Source organism: Rhipicephalus microplus, chromosome X (genome assembly GCF_043290135.1).
Source record: "Rhipicephalus microplus isolate Deutch F79 chromosome X, USDA_Rmic, whole genome shotgun sequence".
NCBI lineage: Eukaryota > Metazoa > Arthropoda > Arachnida > Ixodida > Ixodidae > Rhipicephalus > Rhipicephalus microplus.
Window position 1 is genome coordinate 5,066,409 of NC_134710.1, and position 25,931 is coordinate 5,092,339.

The 25,931-nt window shown below is 49.2% G+C and overlaps 1 protein-coding gene across 3 annotated transcripts in view; it reads right to left on the bottom strand.

Moving 5' to 3' along the window:
* LOC119175633 (uncharacterized) overlaps positions 1-25,931 on the bottom strand; it is a 237,041-nt gene that overhangs the window by 60,675 nt on the left and 150,435 nt on the right. For all 3 annotated transcript variants that reach the window (XM_075881728.1, XM_037426540.2, XM_037426539.2), the window contains 4 exons: positions 24,954-25,046; positions 638-748; positions 432-576; positions 288-374 (listed from right to left, as the gene is read on the bottom strand). In XM_075881728.1, coding sequence (XP_075737843.1) covers positions 288-374; positions 432-576; positions 638-748; positions 24,954-25,046 — 436 coding nt within the window. The remainder of the gene's footprint in view (positions 1-287; positions 375-431; positions 577-637; positions 749-24,953; positions 25,047-25,931) is intronic.

Sequence of the window (25,931 nt, forward strand, 5' to 3'; positions counted from 1 at the left end):
CAGCAAGGATAGCGGATGAGAAGACGCCCACGTGAGGATTGGGCTCGAGCGTTGCGAGCGGTAGAGAGTGTGAAGCGAAAGAGAGCTTACACGCAGCGAGCGCACGGCAGGCGAGGGAGAGAAAGACGTCACCGCGCAGTGCTAGGCGGGCGTGAGCTACTTGGCACCGCTCCAGCACCTGAGGCGAGGGGAGCGGTGCGCACGGAAGGACAGCGTCAAACAAGTTAGTCATAGAGCTGCTTCGCATCTAATAACAAGTATGCTGCGTTCCGCCAAAGTGTGCTTACCTGAGGCCGGGTGCTTGCGGGTCAAGGAGACGCAGGTAAGAGTCGCTGCTGTTGCCATCATGATGAAGCTCCACGCGGGACGGTGGCCTGCGGAAAGAAGCCAGTCAGATAGGGCTGATTCGGCTGTGCGAACGAAAGACTTGCCCGAGTCCTAGAGCTGTGCAGGCCGCGACCGCCACCTGCTTCAGTTCTCGACCGTCAGCGCAGATCTTGCGGAAGCGGCCTTGCCGGTATGCGCGCAGGTAACCTTGAGGGGGAGCCCACAACTCTCCGCTGCCCGACAGGGTCACTGCGCCGGGGGCACAGCTTCAGCGTGGGCCGTGAACGCGAGCAGCCTCCATTTTACTCACGACAGTCACGCTCGTCTGCGCCGTCCTCACAGTCCAGTTTTCCGTCGCACCTTTGCGCCATGTCGATGCACTGGCTCTGGCCGCATTGTAAGCGTGCCGGACCACAGTGACCTGCGCGACAGGCCAGGTGAAGTGTGAGTCGAGATACAGATTGCTGTAAGGCCTTGACATTGCCGGGAGCATGCTTTCTGGTTTGTTTCATCAATGGGACACTAAAGACAACTTTTAAGTTGACTTTTATTATTTAAATGACGGTCCACAAACCTCGAAGTGTTGCTTTTGTGCTAAGGATTGATTGATATGTTGGGTTTATGGTCCCAAAACCACGATATGATTATGAGAGACGACGTAGTGGAGAGCTCCGGAAATTTCGACCACCTGGGGTTCTTTAACGTGCACCCAAATCTGAGCACACCGGGCTACAACATTTCCGCCTCCATCGGAAATGCAGCCGCCGCAGCCGGGATTCGTACCCGCCAGTCAGCAGCCGAGTACCTTAACCACTTGACCACCGTGGCGGAGCTTTGTACCAAAAGTGCTGATTTTGAAATGAATTCACGCTTTTATCATCTGCATTGGGTTAGCACACTTCAAATTACCCGCCCAAGCGGAAGGTCTCACGTCACTGTTGCGGTGACAACGTTGCCCGGCTTTACTGCGCGGCCGATGACACTAGTAGCAGCAGAACGATAGTAGCGGGAGCCACAGCAGCAACCACGGCAATTCAACATTTTACTGCCACTCACTGTGAGATAGCCCATGTCATTGGTTTGACTGTACCCCTCTAGTTAGCACGACCAGTCCAGTTTATCCAGCCGAAAATTGAACTTTCAAACCACCCGCGCCATTCTTCATACTAATGTCCGGTGGTTTCTTTTTCCATAATTCAAACAGAAACGAGGAAGAAGCATTTTATGACGTCTTTCAATGTACGGAAGGTCATTTATTTAGTACAGTTAGATTGATTACTAGTCATTAACTATAGGCGGTACCTCTGACATCATCGGAATCATTTTGCGAGTGTTCTATTGTAGCGCATATGTTACCGTGTATTTACCTTTTTTCTCGGTAAGTAGGGCACTGCTGTTGATAATATTGTCGTTGTAGACGCTGTCATACGTTGAACATTTACTGTGACGTAAATTGTTATTTGACTTTAGTTTACCTTTGAGCTTTTAGCCAGGGACAGCTTGTCTGACCTCTCATCACAGCGATATCGTGGCTGTCTAAATTTCAGATAAGGCAGCGCACTCAAGTGTTTGTGGCTGACGACGCGTCTGCATGGCTCAGTTACTATGCGGAAAAAACTCTCGAGTGCTGTTTTCTCGTTCTTCACTTTACTTTAATACCTAAAAACGCTGGATAAGGGGTTTTACATAGGGGTGGGTTAACAAATGTGAGTTAAAGAGAGTGATCTTCACGCCGAACAATATGCAGTTATGCTGCCCGCAAAAGATGATGGACACGTGATGGTTGCAATGTCACGGGGTAGGTCATTCCACTCCAGTGCTTTGCGACAAAAATGATGCGGCAAAGGTAGTAGTGCGAGCACGTGTGCGTGCGACTGGTAAATGATGGGTCGTGTAGTGAGATACACGCGATGGGGTGATGATGTATGAAGCTCGATTGAGGAAACCGTGAAAAAAATTTGTGAAACAGAGACTAGCGATGGGGTGACGCACGCGAAAATTATTAATACCAATTACACGTTTTAGGGATGGAATATTATATAGTTACGTAAAGATGATACAAGGTGTGTCCATTTAGAATCTATATTGAAACTGACGCGTGTAGCATCGACTAAGATGGAGGACAGCACGCACAACCGACAGACCACTTCCTCGGTGTCTTCTGACCCCTGATATGTCAGCTACAAAGCATTACCCCCCCCGGTGGTAAAAGCGCCGTCTCGGCGCACATCAACTACATTCTTCAGTAGGCAGGTGGTAAGGTCTTAGACTGCTGACGTGCACAACATCACTGGGTGTGGTTGCAGGCAAGCTTGTGGTCTCAGATGCAGGAATGATCCCATAGGTGACGTCGGTTACCTGGCGGGTGATACGGTAACGACCCATGTAGCGAGACAACAACTTCTCTGATAAGCCAACTCGATGAACTGGGCACCACGGGAGAACGAGAGAACCGGGTGAGAAGCGAACGTCAACATGCCGGCTTATCGTAGATAGCTTTCTGTTAGGCTTGCGAAGCCGAAAGTCCAGAGCGGGCGATCTGACGTACGTGGTCAGCACGAGCAATAGCGTCACGAGCATTGTGATGACGTTTATCGAACCGGAAAAGTCGCAACGATGTCGCAACGAAAAATGGCCGTACGACAAGTCTGGCAAAAGGCGGCCCAGGTTCTCGTGCAATCAGAGCACGGGGTTTTTCCTTTTCTTTGGAAGGCGCATACACGTTAGTGCGTATGCTCCACTACAATACCCCCCGGGTTGAAGAGTAGCCATCCTGGCGACTCAGGGAGTAGGCACAATGAGGGGGTCGTAGTAGGGCTTGAGACGGTCGACGTGTACGGTCTCGCGTCCTCGACGCGCAAATCTGGCGATTGTGTTAGGGGCTCGACGATGTAATTCACTGGTGAGGTTGCGTCAATGACACGGTATGGACCATGGTACCGGGCCAGAAGTTTAGAAGACAGGCCAGGAACGTGCGGGGGCACCCAAAGCCACACGAGGGAGCCAGTACGAAACGTAGGCGCTATGTGATGAGCGTCATCATGCCGGGTTTTTTGTAGACCTTGAGCCTCACTTGTCATAGACCGAGCCAACTGACGGCAGTCTTCAGCGTATCTGGTGACTTCCGAAAGCGGGGAGCACTCCGATACATCAGGGCGGTACGGGAGTATGGTGTCGAGTGGGTGGGATGGTTCGCGGCCGTACAACAGAAAGAACGGGGAAAAACCGGTAGTTGCTTGCGTCGCGGTGTTGTAAGCGAAGGTAACAAAAGGCAAGACAGCGTCCCAGTTAGTGTGGTCGGAGGAGGTGTACATCGTCAGCATGTCGCCAAGTGTGCGGTTGAACCGTTCAGTGAGACCATTCGTCTGTGGATGGTATGCGGTAGATTTCCGGTGGATGATGTTGCATTCAGCGAGAATAGCTTGGATGACCTCCGACAGGAACACTCGACCCCTATCACTGAGTAATTCCCGTGGAGCCCCATGGCGGAGAATGAAGCTGCGGAGAATGAAGAGTGCAACTTCGTGGGCGGTCGCTGCTGGTAGAGCTGCAGTCTCAGCGTAGCGTGTCAGATGATCGACGCCGACAATAATCCACCGGTTTCCAGAGCGACTATATGGTAGGGGGCCATGGAGATCGATACCCACGCGGTCGAATGGGCGAGCCGGGCATGGGAGCGGCTGTAACATGCCAGTAAGGTGCCGCGGAGGTGTCTTGTTCTGTTGGCAAGTGGTGCAAGACTGAACGTATTTCTGCACAAAGCGATACATTCCTCGCCAGTAATATCGTTGGCGCAGCCTTTCGTAGGTTTTCAGGACACCTGCGTGAGCACTTTGAGGGTCTGCATGGAAATTCATGCAGATGTCAGAGCGCATATGAGTTGGGACAGCAAGGAGCCACTTCCGACCACCAGGCATGTAGTTGCGATGGTACAGAATGCTGTCTCGCACGGAAAAGTGGGCTGCTTGTCGGCGTAGCGCTCTCGTGGAAGGGACAGCAGACGGATCGGTAAGGTAGTCGAGTAACAATGCAAGGTATGGATCTTTACGCTGCTCCGAAAGCATGTCAGTGGTGTCTATTGGTGACAAGGTGGTAAAAAGTGGTGACAGAGAAGCCACATCTGGGGTCAAAGGCGATCGTGAAAGTGCATCGGCATCTGCATGCTTGCGACCGGAACGATATACTACACGGATGTCGTATTCTTGCAATTGAAGTGCCCAACGTCCCAGGCGTCCGGACGGGTCTTTCAAAGTGGACAGCCAACATAGAGCGTGGTGGTCTGTGACCACGTCGAAAGGGCGGCCGTAAAGGTACGGGCGAAACTTCGTCAAGGCCCAGATTATGGCCAAACACTCCTTCTCTGTCACGGAGTAATTCAATTCAGCCTTCTTGAGAGCGCGACTTGCATAGGCGACTACGTATTCGGCTTGGGTGCCTTTCCGTTGTGCCAAAACTGCACCAAGACCGATGCCACTTGCATCGGTGTGAATTTCTGTGGCAGCAGCGGGGTCGTAGTGACGAAGAATGGGTGGTGAGGTCAGCAGGCGGCGCAGCTGGCGAAATGCGTCGTCACATGCAGGTGACCATGCAGATATACTTTTGCTGTTGGAGAGCAGACTTGTTAGAGGTGCGATGATGGACGCGAAGTTGGGCACAACGCGACGAAAGTACGAGCAGAGACCGACGAAACTTCTTAGAGCTTTCAGTGATGTGGGCAACGGGAAGTCAGCGACAGCCCGAAGCTTATCGGGATCCGGAAGAACACCGTCTCTTGTGATGACATGTCCCAAGATGGTTAGTTTTCGTGCTGCGAAGTGGCACTTTTTGGAGTTAAGTTGTAGGCCCGCAGAAGTTAGACACGTCAGAATCTCGTGGAGGCGAACAAGATGTGTCGGGAAATCAGACGAAAAGACTACGATGTCGTCCAGGTAACACAAGCAAGTTTTCCACTTATGGGCACGCAAGATGGTATCGATCATGCGCTCAAATGTGGCAGGTGCGTTGCAGAGCCCAAATGGCATCACTTTGAACTCATATAGACCATCTGGCGTTACAAAGGCTGTTTTAGGGCGATCACATTCAGCCATTGGCACCTGCCAATACCCAGAACGCAGATCCAAGGATGTAAAGTACTCGGCGCCTTGTAAACAGTCAAGAGCATCGTCTATTCGTGGTAGCGGGTAGACATCTTTCTTCGTAATCTTGTTTAAGCGGCGATAGTCCACGCAAAATCGAACGGTGCCATCTTTTTTCTTGACCAGAACGACAGGTGATGACCAAGCGCTTTGAGAAGGCTGTATCACTCCACGTTTAAGCATGTCGTCTACTTGCTCCGTAATGACGCGGCGCTCTTCGGCGGAAACGCGGTAAGGACGCTGTCGCAGAGGCAAATGTGAGCCGGTGTCAATAGTATGAGTGATAGTCGTGGTGCGGCCCAAAGAAGGTTCTTGAAAGTCGAAAGAAGAGCGAAACTTGTTAAGGAGAGCAACAAGTTGGCGGCGATGCGAGAGGGGAAGGTCTGCGTCAATAGCATTGTCGAAGGTTGACAAACTTGATGGCTCAGACGCATGAGTTATTGCGGCAATGTGACATGGCGTTTCATCGGGAAGAATAATATCATCGATATGGTCGACAGGTTGCACATATCCCAACGTTTCACCACGAAGTAAGCTGATGGGGTAGTTGCAGTGGTTGGTAACCAGCATTACGGTTAAACCAAATGCAATTGTAAGAACGGCAAATGGGAGAACGATGCCCTTGCGTTCAGTAAAAACAGGAGATGGCGTAAACACCACCGTGGCGTCAGGTTGCGCCACACATAAAAGGCTTACAGGGACCGAAGCTTCCGGGGGCAAGGTGATGTCGTCGTCAGCGATGAGTTTGCAGAGCCGAGGAGACCGGTCGGGTGGTGGAAATTCATATGTTGGCACAAGGGACACTTCGGCACGGGAACAATCGATGATAACTTCATGACCTGATAAGAAATCCCAACCGAGGATAAGGTCATGAGAGCAAGATGGCAGAACAAAAAACTGTACGACGTACAAAACATCTTGGATGACGACGCGCGCCGTACACAGAGCCGAGGGATGAATGCGTTGCGCGCTAGCCGTGGACAGCACCATGCCACAGAGAGATGTGGTCACTTTCTTCAGTTTCCGACAAAATTTGACGTCCATCACAGAAACGGCGGCCCCGGTATCAATTAACGCTAATGGGGCGACTCCCTCAACATCGACATCAACAACATTTTTCGGCGAAAACGGAGGCCTTGGGAATTGCGCACAAGTTGCAGTTCTTGCCTCCGGAACTGCACTGATTAGTTTCCCTCCTCAGGAGGTGGTCGACGACGCATAGGCGATGGCGACCGGCGACGAGGGGATGGGAAACGAGCAGTTGATGGGCGACGATCCGAGTCTGAGTGCCTCTGTTCATATGCAGATGCGGTGGCCTGCTGCGGCGCGTAGGTAGGAGTTCCGAAGTATGCGTTTGCAGGTGTGGGGCGACGGCGGCAGAAGCGTGCAATGTGGCCAGCGATGCCACAGGCGAAGCAGATAGGACGATTGTCTTGAGTGCGCCACTCATTAGATCGATGGAAAAAGCGAGGTGAGGGCCTGTAAACTGGAGGCGAGGCCGGAGGAGGTGGAGCTGATAAGGCGACTGGATGCGGTGGGGGCCGCGCGACCACAGCTGCGTAGCTGAGAGGTGAAGGTGGTGCAGGTGGTGCGTAGCCGACAGCTGAGAGATTAAGCGCTACTGAAGTGCACGGGTAAGGGGCCTGCACTGTAGGGAGGACATCACAAATTTCCGTGCGTATGGCCTGCTGCAGTGTCGTAGGCAGGCTTGCGGTGGGCGCGTCGCTATGCGGCAGCAGGGAGAGCTGTCGGGCGACGGAACGCTGACGGCGCAATTCATCAAAGCTCTGGCAGAGGCTTACGAGGATTGCCACCGTGTTCGGGCTTTTCGCTAGCAACATCTGGAATGCGCCATCCTCGATGCCCTTGAGAATCTGCCGAATTTTTTCTTCTTCGGGCATAGATGGATTCACACGCTTGCAGAGGTCGAGCACGTCCTCTATGTAACTAGTAAACGTCTCGCCAGGCTGCTGGGCTCGGTGGCGCAGGCGCTGGTCAGCGCGGAGCTTGCGGACCTCTGGTCGGCCGAACGCTTCAGTGACGAGTGTCTTAAAGGAAGACCAGTTGGCGATGGCGGTTTCGCGGTTCGTAAACCAAAGTTTAGCTACGTCTGCCAAGTAAAATATAACGTAGGCGAGCTTAGAGTCGTTGTCCCACTTGTTACTGGCGCTTACGCGTTCGTACAAGGAGAGCCAGTCCTCAACGTCTTGCTCGCCACTGCCGCTGAAGTTTGGTGGGTCCCGTTGGCGAGTAGCGCCGGGGCAGGTAGACGGGACAGCCGGTGGTGCTGGCTGGGCTGGGATGGGCTGGTTGGCGACTGCGTCAGTCATGTTTTGCAGTGGTCTCTCGGGCAACTTGCGAGAGCGGAGCTCCAGGTCTGCTTGGGGATCTCAGCAGCCTCCACCAAATGTGATGACATTTATCGAACCGGAGAAGTCGCAACGATGTCGCAACGAAAAATGGCCGTACGACAAGTCTGGCAAAAGGCGGCCCAGGTTCTCGTGCAATCAGAGCACGGGGTTTTTCCTTTTCTTTGGAAGGCGCATACACGTTAGTGCGTATGCTCCACTACAGCATATTCGGTTGACGGAGTTGTAGTGGTTGGAAGTAGGGTGTCGAGTGGTGACGTTGGATCACGGCCATAGAGCAAACAAAAGTGTGAATAACCAGTGGTGTCGTGGCGCGAAGAATTGTAGGCGAAGGTCACATGAGGTAGCGCCAGGTCCCAGTGATGGTGCCTGGAGGGCGCATACACCGCGAGCATGTACGTGGGGGTGCGATTTAGCCGTTTGGTCAGGCCATTTGTTTGGGGATGGTAGGAAGTGGTCAACTTGTGCTGCGTCGAGGAAGAGCGCAGAAGATCGTCGATTACTCGGAACAAAAATGCGCGGCCGCAATCAGTGAGTGATTGGCGAGGAGCGCCATGGTGTAGGATGAAATTGTGGAGCAAAAAGTCTGTAACGTAAGTAGCGGTTCTGATCGGGAGCGCTCTAGTGATGGCATACCTAGTCGCGTAGACTATAGCAACAGCGATCCACTTGTTGCCCGATTTCGACTCGGGAAAAGGACCGAGAAGATCTATAACACGGAAGAAAGGTTTAGTTGGAATGGAGATCGGTTGAAGAAGTCTTGCTGGGGGCGCAGTAGGTCGCCTCCTACGTTGTCCTTTATCGTAGGAGGACACGTAACGGCGAACGGACCGGACGAGACCACGCTAGAAGAAGCGGCGACGCACGCGGTCGTACGTCCGAGATACACCCAGATGACCAGCAGTTGGTTCATCGTGAACCTCGTGCATTACAGTTGAACGCAGATGTTTGGGCCCGACAAGAAGGAACTCAGGGCCATCTGGCTGGAGGCTACGACGGTACAGCGTGCCATTAGGAAGGGCGTACATGCGAAGCGACGCGTCGTTCCGAGTAGATTCGAGACGGTCAATAAGTTGTCGCAGAGAAGCATCACGACGTTGTTCATCACGAATCTAAAGAAACTGGGACATTGACACGACGCTGAGGCTTAGCTCGATGTCTGATTCGTCGGGCTTATCAACAAAGTAGCGGGATAAGCAATTAGCGTCCATATAGAGACGTCCAGATGTCACAGAACGAGCGCTAAAAATGGGCGCGCCGCCAAATTCTTGCGATAACGCGCGAAAGAGACGCCGCGAGGTCAAAAGAAAAAAAGAAAACAAACATCCAAGGCTCCCCCCCCCCCGGGGCGCGCGCTCTCCCCTTGGAAGCGTGGCTTCGCCGACGAACCTCCTCACCCCACAACTACCCACAACGGCGGTCGAGCGAGCGCTGGAAAGTTCCAGAAGGAAATAGGCGTGGTCATACCGAGCTGAGTTATCTGCCGCGGAGGGCGTTCCAACCGTCTCGCCCTCTTCCCAGCCTTCGCTGCGTATCGCGCCGACGAAATGATGAGAACCTTCTGGAATGTAGCGCGGAAGGTATTTAACCGAGCAGCGGAGATGAGAGATCAGGAGAAGACGGAAGTAGCGCCAGAGTGCGTAGGGATTCCGCCGTGTAGTCGGCGAAGGTTTTGTCCGTAGGGACGAAGCAGGAGATGAAGAGGATTTCCACCTGAGGGGTGAAGGCTCGAGCTACAGGCAAGAGCGTGTGTTTACCGCTATCGAGCGAGGACGCGTGGCAACAGCTGCGTGTGTGAAGCCGACGTGTTCGGGCGAAGAAGTTTGAAGCTTGGAGAGTGGCCTATTGAAGACGGGAGGTTTCCTGGAAGAGAAACTTCGGCGAGGTTTCCTGGAAGAGAAACTTCGAGGGCTGCGGAACGACAACAACGCTGGACTTTGAGTGAGTGATTCTCGGAAGAGTATCATCTAGACTTTGGTTCCAAGAACTTTGGACTGAATAGGTTTTCTATCTCTTTAGTCTTTAAGTGTCTTGGTTGTTCAATGCATGCGACTGCATTGTAGTGCGTATTGTTGTCTGTGTCCGCTGTTTCAAGTGTGGTTGATTGTACTGTGTAGTACGTTGTTTGTTTGGTGACGTATTGTATGTAACTATTGTGGAGTGTGCATTCTTGTGTATTGTTTTCGATCGGCCATTTTTGAGAATATAATATTTGTTTTGTTTATCAACTCTCGGCTCTGACTTGTTCTTTGGGCCACAGCCGGCGTCCGCTGGCGCGCCAAAAAGGACCACTTCTAAATTGTCCACGATTTCGTGGTGCGGTTCGAGGGGCCAATTCTTCGGCCCTTGGAATTAGCCCGGCGATCGCCTCCCTAATTAACGGGACCGGTGTGACACCAGACTTATAAGCAACCGAGTAGGATTACTCCCGTAGGCGTAATGCCCAACGGCCAAGTCGTCCAGTGGGGACCTTCAGAGAAGAAAGCCAACATGGCACGGAAAGGGCGGCCATACAAGTAAGGACGGAATGTCGAAACCACCCAGACAAGGGCGAGACATTCCCGTTCTGTTATATAGTAAATGCGTTCACACTTTGAAAGCAGACGGCTTGCATACGCGATTACACGGTCGTTGCCCCGCCGAATTAGCGTCAAAACTGCACCGATTCTGTGACCACTCGCGTCTGTTCGCACTTCCGTAGAAGCATCGTGGTCGAAATGTGCAAGAATAGGAGGTGTCATTAGAGCGATGATTAGCTGAGAGAAGGCGTCAGCTTGAAGAGGGCCCCAAAAAATGGGACGTCTTGTTTGAGAAGGTCGGTGAGTGGCCGTGCGAGTGCCGCAAAGTTTTTCACGAACCGGCGAAAGTAGGAGCAGAGGCGCACGAAACTGCGATTATCATGGACAGAGCATGGGACGGGGAAGTTTGTTAGAGCGCGTACTTTCACCGGGTCTAGTCGTACGCCAGCAGCGTCAACAAGGTGACCCAACACGGTAATATGACGAAGACCGAAGTGGCACTTGGAGGAATTGAGCTGCAGGCGGGCCCGTAGAAATATGGACAGAATGGTCGAAAGGCGTTCAAGGTGGGTTGCGAAGGCAGGTGAAAAAATGATCACGTCGTCAAGGTAATACAAACATTTCGACCATTTAAATCTTTGTAGGAGCGTGTCCATCAGACTCTCAAAGGTCGCTGGAGTGTTGCAGAGACCGAAGTGCATGACCTTGAATAGGTAAAGACCATCAGGGGTAACAAAGGCGCTCTTTTCTCGGTCCATGTAATCTACAGCAATTTGCCAGCAGCCAGATCGGAGGTCGAGAGATGAAAAGAAGGTGGTGCCATGGAGGCAATCGAGGGCATCGTCAATGCGTGGTAGAGGCTAGAGACGTTTTTTGTTAATACTGTTGAGGTGGCGATAATCAACACAGAAACGAAATGAGCCGTCTTTATTCTTTACTAATGCCACGGGAGATGCCCAAGGGCTCGATGATGGTTTGATTACGTTTTTCGTAAGCATTTCGGCCATTTCTTTCTGAATCACTTCTCGCTCGGACGCTGACACGTGGTACGTCCGACGGTGAATGGGCGCACAGTCACCAGTATTGATTCGGTGAGTGACAATTTTAGTGAGGCCCAAGGTACGATCGTCAGTGTCGAAAATGTCACTGCATGAGGCCAAAACCTGGCAGAGAACGTTGGCCTGGTGAGGCGAAAGCTCCGATCCAATCATGTTTTGAAAAGTAGCATCGTCTGAGATGGGTGACCGTGAGACTGCGCTTCGATCAGGAGCTGATACAGCGACAACACTGGCATCATCCTCTGTTATGGCAGTTAGCTGGGCTAGAGACATCTGGCAGGGCAACACTTTAGGGGTGGAACCAAAGTTAAGGAGTGGAAGGAACACACAGTTATCCGCTATGGTCGCGATGGTATGGGGCACAGTAACAATTCGTGTCAGCCGAACATCAGTAATCGGCGTAACGATATAATCATCGTCAGGAACGGGAGGGGTCGATGACAAAGACACGTACGTGACGGCTCGAGGTTGCAGGTGAACGAAAGTAATTGGGCTTAAGCGGCTGGTGGGCTTTGCAGAGTAGCCGGCTAATATTGGAAGATCGAGGCTGAGGGTACCAGACAAATAATCAATTAAGGCCGAGTGTGCCGAAAGGAAATCAAAGCCAAGTATGAGGTCATGAGGGCAGCAGGCTAGCACGGCAAAAAGGACCACGGCGGGACGACCGGCAATGCTGACACGAGCAGTGCACATTCAGATTACTGGTACAGTACCGCCATCGGCAACACGTATTGCCTGCGTCGTAGAAGGCGTCATAATCTTTTGCAAGCGGCGGCGTAGAGAAGCGCTCACAATAGACAGGTGAGCACCTGTGTCAATGAGGGCGGTCACAGTAACATAGTCGACTTGTACTTAAAGCAGACTGTGGTGCGAGGGAAGCGTCAGTAGAGGATTTTCGGCCGTCACTGGTATTGCAGCTTCACCCCTATAAGCAGTAATATCTAGTTTTTCTGTTGTGGTAGTCCAGAGAAGCTCGGCGAGGAAAAGCGCCGAGGTCGCGGAGAGCGGAATTGGCAACGTAGCGGCGACGGGGAGCGGCAGCTGCGGCGACCGGACGCAGGGGCGTGAGTGTAGCGGCGACCGGGCAAAAGGGCGTCGGTGGAAGGCTCGTAAGATGACGATGAATAGAAATTGAAGAGGGTAGCGACTGAACGTCGAGGGGTCGTCGAGTGTATGTGCGCCGAGGAGAGATGGTCTCACGTGGTTGGTTTGACCAATGGCGGCGGCAATAGCGAGAAACGTGCCCAGGCTGGTGTCAGGAAAAACAAATAGGGCGGTCGTCAGGTGTTCGCCATTCCGAAGGGTTACGGAAAGGCATTGTTGGAGGTAAACGGCCAGCGTGTCCTGGGGAGTGAGACGGGACTTCAGGGCGAGTCAAGGGACATGCTGATGGAAGGCCGAGGTTCGCAAACTCCTGCCTCACCACAGCTTGTATTAACGCCACTGATGGCTGTTGTTGGTCAGAGGCGAGCGTGGCGAAAACGGGTGGCTGAAGAGGAGCCGGACAGGCGGCTTCGATTTCCCGACGAACAATGCGCGTGACGTAGTCATACGTGGGGGACTGGCGGGCGGCTTCACACGAAGAGGTTGCGGCTGTGTGGGGCAGCTGGGTGAATCACTGAGTAATACGGCGGCTCTCGGCTTCTTCGAACCACCGGCACTCTTTAATGATGGCGTCGACGGTGGCAACGTTGTTGTATACTAGAAGACTAAAGGCGTCGTCTGCTATGCTTTTTAGCATATGGGCCACTTTCTCAGACTCACTCATGTGCTCGTCAATCTGATGGCATATGGCGATGACGTCGTGAATGTACGCGACGTACGACTCCGTCGACGTCTGCGCACGAGCCGCCAGTTGATTCCGCGCTGCGATCTGCCGCCCAACGGTGTCGCCAAAAAGGTTGCGGATCTTCTCTTTAAAGAAGTCCCATCTTGTAATCTCCGCTTCGTGCGTCTCGAACCACACCCGCGGTGGGGCGTCGAGGTAAAAAAGCACATTGGCAAGCATAGGAGTCGGGTCCCACCCATAGCTTGCGCTAACCCGTTCGTCGACGTCAACGCCATCCTGACCGGAAAAGACACCGGGATCACGAGCAGGAGGTAGAACGACGTACGTAGAAGTCACGGAAAGGGCAGGTGGTGAAGACGATGGTTGTTCAACCGGTGACATGGTTGGAGCTATGATGATGCGGCCGTTGCGGAGCTTCGTGATTAAGACAAGGAAGTACCCAACGCGTCCACCACAAAGATGTTACGTAAAAATGACACGAGGCGTGTCTATTTAGAATCTATATTGAAACTGATGCGTATAGCATCGACTAAGATGGAGGACAGCACGCACAATCGACAGACCACTTCCTCATTGTCGTCTTCTGACCCCTCATATGTCCGCTACGTAGCAATATCATCTGAGTATGACGAATGAATGAACGTAGTGGCACGATTTTGTACATGTTCCAGATCGTTAATTAAGTATGCCTGGTGCGGGTTCCAGATAAGCCCTGCGCATTATAGTTTAGATTGGATGAGGGATTTGTACGCGAGAAGTTTTACGTCTTGCGGTGCGTGACGCAAGTGACGCTTTAGATAGCCGGAGGGATCTGTTCGCGGTTGATATGATGTTGATGTGGGCGTTCCAGGAAAGGTCAGATGATAAGGTGACGCCTAGGTATATATTAGTTTCAACATGCTCAACAATGGAATTGGATTGTTTGCCCATAGACATCAGACTCTGGAGTTTCGCAGACACGTAGCGCCACCGGTCGGTGCAGCTTTGGGTAGTGCCAGCCCGATCCACTTGCACAGTTTGCTGCGCAACCAGGTGCTTCTAGCGAGTGGCAAAGAACAATTGAGCTAAGTACTAGGTGTTTTTGCGCCTTAAATACTCAGAAGAGCTACTAATTTCTTTTCGGTAGTAGGACGCGTCACCGAGCCACCATGACGTGCTTGCTGATTCACTTACCAGAACGACGGCAGGAACAAGAGCAGGCACAACATCTCTGCACTCTACGAAGAAAGACTACAGTCGGTAGTTGCGGATGAATTGCTATAAACGTGAATGACTTCAGGTTTACGGATTTCTGGAGCTGTTGTGAAGCAGAACGGTGAGAGCACTGGATGCGGGCTGCTGCAAACGTGTTGGCGGAGCGAATTACTCGCGTTCTCTACAGCCATGGCATGATGAAGTGTGATAATATAGGTCTCTTGTTACTGTTTTGAGTAGCCTTGACAGAGAACCGTGGTAACTGATTATGAAGAGCAACAGAGCCTCTAGCCGCAGTGTGCCCCGTGCAACTGCAGACTGATGACTCGCGCGATAATCATATCGTACACGCCATGACCACCGATAATCTGAGGTGGCTACAACCACATAGAATTGCGCACGTTTGCTTTCAAGGTTATAGTTTCCACCTTGAACCAGAAGATGCAAAATTTTGGTCACGACCACAATCAGGTTTTTCTTGCCATGGATCTCCGCGATTGTGGGAGCTCATCCGTTTCGCCATTCGTTATACACCGAGAGAGTGGTCACGTGTGCTTCTTCCCATTTTCAGTGTACAAAAACGAAAAACAACCTTCAACAGAGCATTCTAGGATTTATAATGAAACAATCACAAGCACCGAAAGCGAGAGATGTACGGAGAATGCAATTGCAAAGGCGAAAATTTCCGGGGTCATTCGCACTGATCATAACATAGAATGCTCGTGTGTGCACTGGATCGCTTTAGCAACTTGTGCATGCCCAAGTTTAATGCAATTAGGCGTTAAAAAACGCAAGTTGGACTGCTCGACTGGAACTCGATTTCATGCAATATTCGCTTTCACTTAAATTGCAAGTTGCAGACCGCCGAAATAAATGAAACATCTCTTGTTGTGCAGCCGCAGTTCGCTTTGATGAGCTTCCTGTTTTTCTGAAGCGAGGTTAGATTGATGGAAAAAACTTCCCAGGTCCTTGATTTTAAGCAGACTGTGCCTCGACACCAACGAAAGAGAACTGTCCATGCATGTTCGCTAGCGGACGGCTCTTTTTGCACTACTCAGTTATGATCAGCGCGGCGATGAGAGCGCAGGTGGCGACGTTTTTTTGCAGCGCCACCTGGGCGGAGTCTGACGTCTATAGAGAGGTGTTATCGCAACTCAGAACTTCAAGGCGACGGCCAAGATGCACTTTATATATTCGCAATAATTGTGGGCTAGCAATGCCTGGTTGTAGAAAGCTGATGAACACAAATGAATGGGAAACTACACAGCTTAGTGTGCTACCGCAACATGAGGACGCACGAGAAAGACATTATTTCTGTCCACTGATGAATTACCATACCAGTACAATTTTCTTGGACCAAGCATGGTAAATCATCAGTGGCCAAGCTCTTCGTGCTTGGGACAATACTGTATTAGCCCTTGTTCTCTCAGTGCCATACGCTGCTTGGCTTGCCAGGTTTAAGACGGCGTAAACGCATGGCTCCTCGCATAGTCCAAGCTTCCCTCAGTTGGCGAGATTGCACATGGCGTAGTTTTGTCATGTTAAAAGCAAAAGCCAGACATATTCTAAACGTTCTTCTGTGCAGTGTTAAAGCACCGATTCTATTCCCGTATTGTTTTTATGAGCGATTCATTGTTTTTCGGGAAAACATGGAACTTGAAATTAAGTGAAACGTCCCAGCCCGGTTGAAATCACCGTCGCCCAGCCGGCGGCTGTATTTGCTGGCTGACGCGCGGTGCGCGGCGATTTCCTGTTCGCTTCTGGCGGGAGTGGCTGTAGCTGATGACGAGTGCATCTCGCTAACGCACCATGCGATTTGGATCAATGCTGGTGCTTTAATTAATTCTAAGTTGTAAAATTGTGCATGCAGTCATACTTAAAGGTAAAATAGATATGAATGCTGGTGCCGAGTGTGAAAAAGTCATAGAATCATCTACCTTCGAAACTCAACCACGCCTGTGTTCTTTTCTCATTTACGGGCTGCTTTGACACAATAAGGTCCATCGGCCTTATTCGGTCTACTTTAGGAGAATTAAACTTTTGAACTATTATTTTGATGAATTTTCAGCTTCAGCTTCTTGAGGATTTCATTTATTGATATTGATTTCTTCTGATTTTCTATTGCATAATCTGTCGTAAATGAGCTGTCATCAGCCAAATGCATTATTCGTAACTTATATCCGTTCTATTTTCTTGCATAGTGTGAGTGCGAATAGTTCAGCTATATATAGGTTACAGAAAAACTCACGATTGTTACAATAGTGCAAGATAGACTATGAAATGTACGCAAGAAATGCTGTTTAGAAGAACAGAATCGGTCCTAAATGCTTACTGGGTTGGTGAATTTTATTTACAGTTTGCTGCAATGAACGCCTAGCTTTTTTTGTCTGCCCTCGCAAGTACTGCGTAGAATGTAAAATACATATTTTGATGAACTGATGCTGCTTTGTTACGGTGAGATCATCTTTCTGTTGGCGCTACAAGCAAAGCGTTTACACATGTGTAACATTTCTAACCAACGTTCTAACTTATGTATTGCTGTTTTTGCTGCAGAGATGAGCTTCTTCGTTCCTAGAAAGTGTCAGCAGTGCTGAATACGCCATATACAAGGACATCCAGCATATTTTATCTAAAGTGGTGACAAAGAAGTACTGTTGGGCCACTGAGAACAATTTTGCATATTAAAGTTTGGCAGAATGTAAAGTGGCTTCCACTTGGTAAGCATAAACAGAAAACGAATTTGTTTCTTTTTGTATTGGCATAAACACAACGCGAAAACCACAAGAAATAAAAACAGGAGATAGAACAGGGCGCAGAATTACAACTAATTTTTGTTTAGGAATGCGAACGCATTTATATCATGGCAGGCAAAACACATGGGACTGCCACAGTATCAACGATGTCGCTATAACCATATCATCACTCTGTCTCACAACGCACGTGTTCACCTTAAAAATAAGAAATCAATCTCTTTCTGCGAGAGAGTTATACACTCTCTACTAACGTATTTGTTTTCAAGGCGTGCAATTTTAACAGCTTCAAACATTTCTCTTGTTTTTATTTTCTTGTGCCTGGCAAGGTACTTGGTGTCGCGAAACTTCGCTGTGGAGCCACAATCCCTACAGTGCATCCCAAGGTGGACGCAAAAAGTCTTTTTCACATTAAACTCACGCTCCTCTAATCCCTATATTTATGCGCCTTCCTGTTTGGCCGACTTATTTCTTTCCACAGGACAGCGGGATCGAATACACAACATTTTCCGCGCATTTTATGAAGATAGGTTTATGATTTATTGCGCGGAGCTTCGGCTTGCTTGCGGATTTGTGTACTTGCACCAGCAAATCATTGCTACCTTTTGATTCGTGCCTTTTTAAGTTGGTGAAGAGATCTGTTTCTACAACATGTTTATTAGCGCCCTAAGGAAGACGCGTTGCCACTTAACTTCATAGAGCTTCAGCTAACAGCTAGAACGCCTCTAGACAGCAGGTTATCCCCTACATCTGTTGATTTCCGTCGCAGAATCTTTTCTAAAAAAGCTAACGAATACCCAGGAGCGTCAATTAGTAACGGATTGCAACAAAAACCAGAAGTTTACAGTAATAGATGGATATGTATGGGATCGCCCATAACTTGAAAAAAATAGAGAAGCATGCCAACGTCCGAGTGCTACTCTGCGCAGCGAGCAAGCTGTCGTTCAGGTGTGCGGAACTAAGCAATCCCGCAAGCAAGCAGCAGCTCTACGCAATAAATATTAAGCATAGCTTCGTACAATGCGCGGAAAGTGTAGTGTATTCAATCCCGTTGTCTTGTGGAAAAACATACGCGTGACAAACAGGAAAATGCGCATATATATCAGGTTGAAGGAGCACGAGTTTAATGTGAAAACACTATTTGCAGCCACATTGGCATCCACTGTAGGGATTGTGGCTGCACACCGAAGTTTCGCGCAAATAAAGTACTTGCCAGGTACAAAGAAAGAAAAAAACAAAGAAAATAAATGAAGCGGATGAAATTGCACGCCTTAAAAAAAATGTGTTTGTAGGCGTCATGTAGTGCACGGTACTATCATGTGGTGAGCGGTGGTTCTCGATTTGTGCTGCGTGGTGCATCAGTGAAGACGACGACAAGACAGGCTGGAGACGAGATGGTGATCAAAAGCCAAGCCGGACAGGCAGAGAGAGAAGTGGAGGAAGAAAACGTGGTTCGGAGAAATTCAAGATATACATTATTTTGCCTGGTCGAAATGGCAAAAAGGAATTATTGCACTTTTTCTGTATTTACGTGTGCTCTATTCTCCTTATGTTAGGACTATGTATAATTTGAAATGCCTTAAATTTGATATCCTCAATTCTTGGACAATACCCCTGAGTGGGCAAGAGCCATAGTGGAGGCATAATCGTCATCATAATCACGTGACGGAGAAGCATTCACAGGTTGAGGTGCTCGTCGAGTCTTGGTCCCGAAGCAGACCACCGCCTGCTGTCGGCTCATGAGTCGTTCGCTTCAGTTGGTGTTCCGGTAGCCGGCGCCGGTTTCTTGTGCTGGGACCCGGGCACATTCAAGACCTGGGGCTGCCGTTGGCCCTGAAGCGAGTTCTCTACACGACATCAATTCTGCTGGATTTCAAGCACGCCTGGTCTGTCCACGCAGCGACTCGTCGACCAAGCAGCCTTCTACCCGCACACGGTGAAATCTTGCCAGCTTTAGATAATGTAGTGGGGAACTGCATTAGGTCAATTGATAACAGTGCTCGTCATTGTAGTCTTTTTGCATCGTTTCATTACCGCTAACTCCTACGTCATTTCTTGTGTCATAAAAATATTTTCACCCTCGTGCAAATGTCTTCGTCCTTTTCGGCAACGAGTATTTGAGTCGCCGTTATTACACAAACCTAATCCCACAGTAGGGCGTCTATAGCCCCCTCTCAGAAAGAGATTGAATTTTTTATATTTGCGATAAACACGTGCGATGTGAGATAGAGTGGTGATACGCATAGGGCAAATTTTTTGATATTGTAGTAGTTACGTGCGTTTTGCTTGCCATGATATAAATGTGTTCACATTCCTAAATAAAGATTAGTTGCAAGTCAGCGCTCTGTCCTGTCTCCTCCTTTTCTTTCCTGCCGTTTTCACGCTGTGGTTTTTTATTACTATGTGAACCAACTCGCCCAAGCTTTAACCTTAGCAAGTTTTATTGGCAACACCCTCTTTATGAATTTTCGCTACATAGTCTTCCCCATGTGGTCGATTTTGGTTGCCGTTCTTTAAAAATGTTTCCCCAAGACCAGAATATTGCACATACTGCATCACTGATGTTTGTTTGGAAACTTGACCTACAGATACATTTTTTTTAGTTTACATATGCTTCCTGCCTGAATTGAGTCAACTTGTGCCATCTGGAGCGAAAATGGGCATTGAAACCGTTTGACTGTGCCACATGTTCACCTTTTCAATTGTTGTATATTATTTTCTGTTGTATCAGTTTTCCGATTTGTAGGACTTGAGAACCAGAGTCTATAACCGGTTTAGTCGTTAATGGTCAGCTGCACAGTGATGTAGCAGGACTGTCAATAGAGGCTGAATAACGAAGTCACTTTAGTAAATAGAGGTGCATTGACTAGCTCAGCAATGTTCATCAATGTAAGGGTGTGTACACACAAGAAAAAAAAAACACTATACAGTGCTCGTTCATAAATGCTGCTTCCATGGTGCCGTCAGTGAAAAACTACCTTTTCTCAATGTTATATGTTCTGAAAAGGGTGCGAGGATTAGATTTTTTAAAAGTTGCTTTTCTTCATATTTTCTTTTGTATTGATGTGTTCTTGCATGACTATGCATGTTACTCTAGTAACAAACTTGTAGTTCAAAGTACAGAAGAAACGTGCCATGCTGAGCAGCAAACATTTTCTTTGTCTGTACAGGTCCCTGCAGGTGCTGTCATCCTCATAATCATGCATAAACAATTAGCCTCTCAAGAAATGTTCGTGCTGTGTGTTTGTTGAAAATTGGTGAAAGCGATCGCCTAAGTGACTGTTTTTTTAAAGAAGGGAAGCTGGTGATTTATTTTCTTACTTTACAGGTGAAAGACCTACCCGGTTCAAAACTTGTGCAGCTGTTTCGGACGCTTCAGATCAGGAATGTGCACCTATGCAAAGAAGGCATGCCAATATGATAGGAAGCTCCAAAAGAAGCCCAAGCAACACTTTGAAACAACAAAAAATCAGGAAAGAATAAAAAATGGCATATTGCCTTTTATATATTCTGTATTACATAAACCGAAAACACCAGAAATATTTGCTTTGTGACTTATCTTGGTGGGAAGTGGGGGGAGGGGCTGAAAAAGTCTAGAAAGTGGTAGCTGAACATCTTATTTAAACATAGACGAAAAAAGTGCAATATATGCGCCAGAAATTACATCGGAAAAAAATGCTTGGCTCCCACGCCAAGAGCATTCTTGGTTATTGCATGGCATTCCACAACAGTGCCAACCATAAAAAGGGGTATTTCGAACAATTTGCCAGGCACGGCCTAACTTTGCTTGGCCAATGGTAGGCTTGTCACACTTCCCAAGCACACATCTCTCTTGGCCTCCTATAACTTTCCAAGCATGAACAGCTTGGTCGAAGCAAACTTTGCTGTTAGTATTTCCAAATGGGCAGACAAAAAAAGGTTACTAAATGCACAAAAAGCACGCGTGTTTTATTCTCTAGAAGCAGGGGCATTCATTGAGCCTGGTACGGAACTACATGGCCAGCGTTCTTCTATACACACTGAACATAAAATCTTAAGCCTATATTTCTGACACCGAGCTAACCTTTATACAACACATAAATCATTTAAAAACATATCCTTAAAAATGACGAACATTCTAAAAGTCTTGTCGCACTCTACCTGGGGTAGTGACAAAAAGTGTTCGATCAGTTTGTATGGAAGGTTCATACGGACACGCCTAGTTCCATATCAGTCTGCCACACCAACGGCTTTAAACAGGCTCGACCCTGTTCATCACCTAGGCATTCGTCTTTCCACGTGTGGTTTTCGCACTAGCCCCTACGAAGCCTGTGCGTTGACTCAAACGAGTGGTCGCTCTATCTCCAAAGATTCTACAATCTTTTGTGTACTTGCACACGATGAATGCAAACAAAGAACTTCCAGCACACTACACTAATAATAATAATTTGTCCTATTTATTAACCACCCTGCCATCGAACAACTAGCCCTACGCACTTCGCGGGGGGGGGGGGGGTCCAGCCGAAGAGACGGGCGTGCAGCTTCTTGAACACGGTTTGGCTGCTCCTGCTGCCTATGTCTCGCCTTGACAGTGGCAGCTGATAGGCTGCGATATATCTTTAAGTACCAAGCTCGCGACCATTGCACATATCCGAACACATTTCCTAGAACTGCAGCAAAAGTACTCATGCCCAGAATTTTATACCGATGCTTCAGAAACTCGAACTTCCTTCTTCTATGCAGCAGCCAGTCCATCTTTTTTAGATGCCGGTATTCTGCCTCCGAATACCAACAATTTTACAGCAGCTATATGCTATACTGGCGTCTGTTAAACACATAAAACAACTAAAATTACTTAATGCAGTAATCTAAAAGCTTCCTTGAGCGTGGTGAAAGCCCTCAAATCACTCAGAAGGCGAAGAAACCACATTCTTATCTCCCATTACTCAGTCGCGTGCACAGTGTACACACTCATTACAAAAGTAGTAGTCTGCTGGGTGCCAGGGCACCTCGAGATACAAGGAAATGGTTTGGCGCACCACTTAGCTGCAACCGGCAACAAAACAGCTGCCAGTACATAAGTAGACATCCCTGCGCTTGTCTTGAAGCCTTTTCTGAAACAAAAGCTCAGAGCCTTCAAGCAGAGCACGTGGTCCAGAGGCATAAATAATAAATTGCATGCTATCAGGCCGCTACTTGGTTATTGGCCGCCATTATGAAAATCACGACGCACAGAAGTAACATTTACAAGACTACGGACAGTACATACATTCACTACACATTATTACCTGCAGTGTGGTGGTGATCCACTATTGTGTGAGAGATGTGGCGAAGCAGTAACAGTGCTTCACCTTTTGATCCAGTGCAAAGAATTAGACACGCTAAAGAAACAACGCGTTTCATTACTCTACCAACAGCACTTCTAACTTGGCCCTGCAATGTTTGTCGGTAGGGAACAACTTTCTACACACAAATCCTTGTTGGAATGTTCAAGAGACATATGTACTTTTCACGTCATATACTCGGGCGTTCCGTAGGTCGCTGCTGGTCGCTGCTGCGGTGGCTACATCTCAGCCATGGGTTTATTAAGACCTTTCGCCATTCATTCTCGCTGCACATGTCTCACGTCACTGTCATGATTTTAATACTTCTATGTTTTAGATGCAAAGCAGCTATTTGAGTAGCCTGTGTCACGCTGTCCCTTCGTCCGCACCATGCTCCCCTGACCGCAGACGTTGCGGTGGTGCCAAGTAGGTAACAGGTTCCCTCCCAGTGCGCGCGCGTTCATGTCACTATTACCCTAGCCTGTCGCCGCTCGCCGCGTATTATCCATCCCACTTAACCCTCTCCATCACTCACAACGTTTGATCACTTACCCCTCTCCACAGCTTGCAACGCCCGAGCACACTCCTCACGTGGGCATCATCTCGCCCGCGCCACCTGTCTTCATCTGTCGGCGAGAAGAAGCCGCGAGCCGACCGGTGCACGCACTACGCGCACCTTGAGAACCTTGTGGAACGACAATGTGGACAGCGCGCTGCTGCTTGCCACGAGATCACACCGACGAGAGGGACGGCATCGCGGCATGCTTCCCACTAGTGTGCGCGTACCTTTCCCGGTCGGCGCCGGCGTTGCGAGGGTTAACGAAGCCGATCGCGTTCGTGAATGGCGACCTCAACACCGACGAGGCGCGAGCCAGAAAAGCCGAACGCAAGCGTCGGCAGTGGAAGACCAGTGACACCGACCAGGTGTGCGTCAATAAGACCGATCACGTTCGAGAATACAGACTGCGCGCCGGTAACACCGACGAGACACAAGTGAAGGAAGCCGAGCACGAACGTCTACAACGCATCCCACCCCACCGGGTCTTTGGGTTTCAAACTAACTTTTACTCGAGTGAAAGCTACACCAAGCTCCGCTTCAAATCGTTCTTGCAGCACTCGCAGTGACACCCATGTCAATCGGGTTAATACCGTGCGCACCGCTGCTGCTGCACATCACATCAGGATTCCTTTCGGCGAGATGCTCCATAGTTTTTAACCCGCGTTAGCGCGAGGAATTTTAATGTCCTTAAACAGCCAGCTATCCTAACCATTATTCGCATCTCTTGCCCCAGAACCTGGAGCTATTTGGCCATAAATTATCTCTTGCGCCATAAAACAGCACACATCATCATCACCACACCATCATTGACTGTTGTAGCGGAATGACATAAAAAGCATGCCACTTCCGTGTTTATATATATTTAACTGAATGCGAATGCATTTAGTTACCGATAAGATACAAAATCTATAAGTTTGAACAAGGGACGCCCTTGGCCACCGGGACGCATTTCCGGAGAAAAGCGATCGATGGCGAAAGGCTCCAATGCAAGTTTAATTTGCTCAAACACGAAGTTTCGTACGGTGCACATGGCACAGGCCACAGTGCTAAAACTTGACGGCCACAAGATGTTGCTACAGTGATGGCACACGTCATGATGATATAATTTTGACACGTAATAAGCCCATGGCTTAGACTATTATTGCGATAGCACTTACGTGGACCCTTTCCGCTGCATTTTGCCGTACGTAGGCATGGGCATCGCCGTCACTCACCGCATATATATATATATATATATATATATATATATATATATATATATATATATATTTGAAAATGGAAGAAATAAACATTTTGAAAAAGGCTCCAGCGCGCGAATCGAACGTGGCACCTCTGAGTCGTGAATCCGAGGTGTTAACGACTGAGCCATTGAAGAGCACGTCCTTCAAGGCTCAAACGGGGCAAGCTATTTATATCTACTACTCACCGCTGATGATGGACATCTAGGGGGGGGGGGTGCAACTATCGCGGTTTCAGCATTACCAGCAAGATGACGCAATAAGCTCGTGGTGGCGCACCTTCTCATCTCCCACGCGTACTTTGCCCCTCAGAGTGGAGAAGGTGGACACTCGCTCGAGCACCCTTATCTCGCGTTGGGGACGATCGTACGTCTTGGCTGGCATTGGCTTTCACTAGAACGTTTCTGTTGTAATTACCGGGCGCACACGTTTATTCGCGTTCATTTGTACCTGTGAGTAGGTTTCGTGCGTCATTTGTGCGTGAGAACCGTGGGGCACGTTTCGATTTGCTTGCCACTCGGCGTGTGACCCTTCCATTTGTTGCTATCGCGTTCATTGCTTTCCCTTTGGGGCAAAGCTGTGATTTTTGATTATGTGAAACCTAAACATGGCATAATTTTCATATGTTAAATGAAGTCAACAGCAACCACCACACCTCTCAGTATATTTGCTCACTCTAGTAGATGCACGTCATTTGCTGTCTGGTGCTCACCGCAAGCTGTTTCATCCGAGAAATCTGGGCAGTCGACGATGCCGTCACAAATGTGGGCTTCCTTACCCCTGGCCTTGAGCTCATTCACGCAACCTGCAACAGAGATAACAGAAAAGAGTGATGTTTTCGCTGTGGTGCACTACAAAAGCCCCATCACACGCTAAAGAGGTCGACAGTCATTCTTATACGGTGCGGGCGTGCCTCGAATAAAAGTAAAAAAAAAAATCCACGTTTCGTACCCTGCTGCCAATGGCGTCGCTGTGACCCCGCGGAAGACGCTTTAGAGACACCTCGGTTCTGTCGCTTAGCCCTGAATGACGTCAATCACACATGTGGCACATAATCGCGGGAAGCCTATTGGGACACTGAATAAAGTTTACTTCTCTAACTCGGCGTAAGTGACAGAAATGCGCAAAGGAAGGGTGAATTCGATTGAGACCTCTAAAGATCCTTCCGCTCTGCAAGGCACGTGCTCGTCGCATCTGCGAAGGCCGAAAAAAAAAGAGCAAGTGACAGTACCAGATGGTTAAGATGCGCGTGTACGAGATGCGCAGCGAGAATTCGCAGTGTCCACGGGCTATAGGTGGCCCAACTTGCAATGCAAGATGACTGCACAAAAAGGGTCAACCCGAGCACTCGCATAGGAAAAGGTAGGACGCACGTCCCATGCCGCTTTCACCGGATGAAAACTTTATTATTAAATGAATGTATATCGGACAAAAATACTTTCCCAAACGATGTCTATAGCTAAATGTTCGCTACCTCATTTTTTGCCGCCCTTCAAAGGGCGCTGGTGCCAGCTGATCGACCGTGCATCAACGATGGATTGCGTAATCGTGTGCAGAAAACAGAAAACTTTGGTTGTGTTTATGCACAATACATGAATACACAACCAAAACAAGTTTCACTTCACGACAGGGCGTGAAGTGAAACTCTGTCCTCGTGAGTTAGCAGCTGATCCTTCGTGCTCGCTGTCAC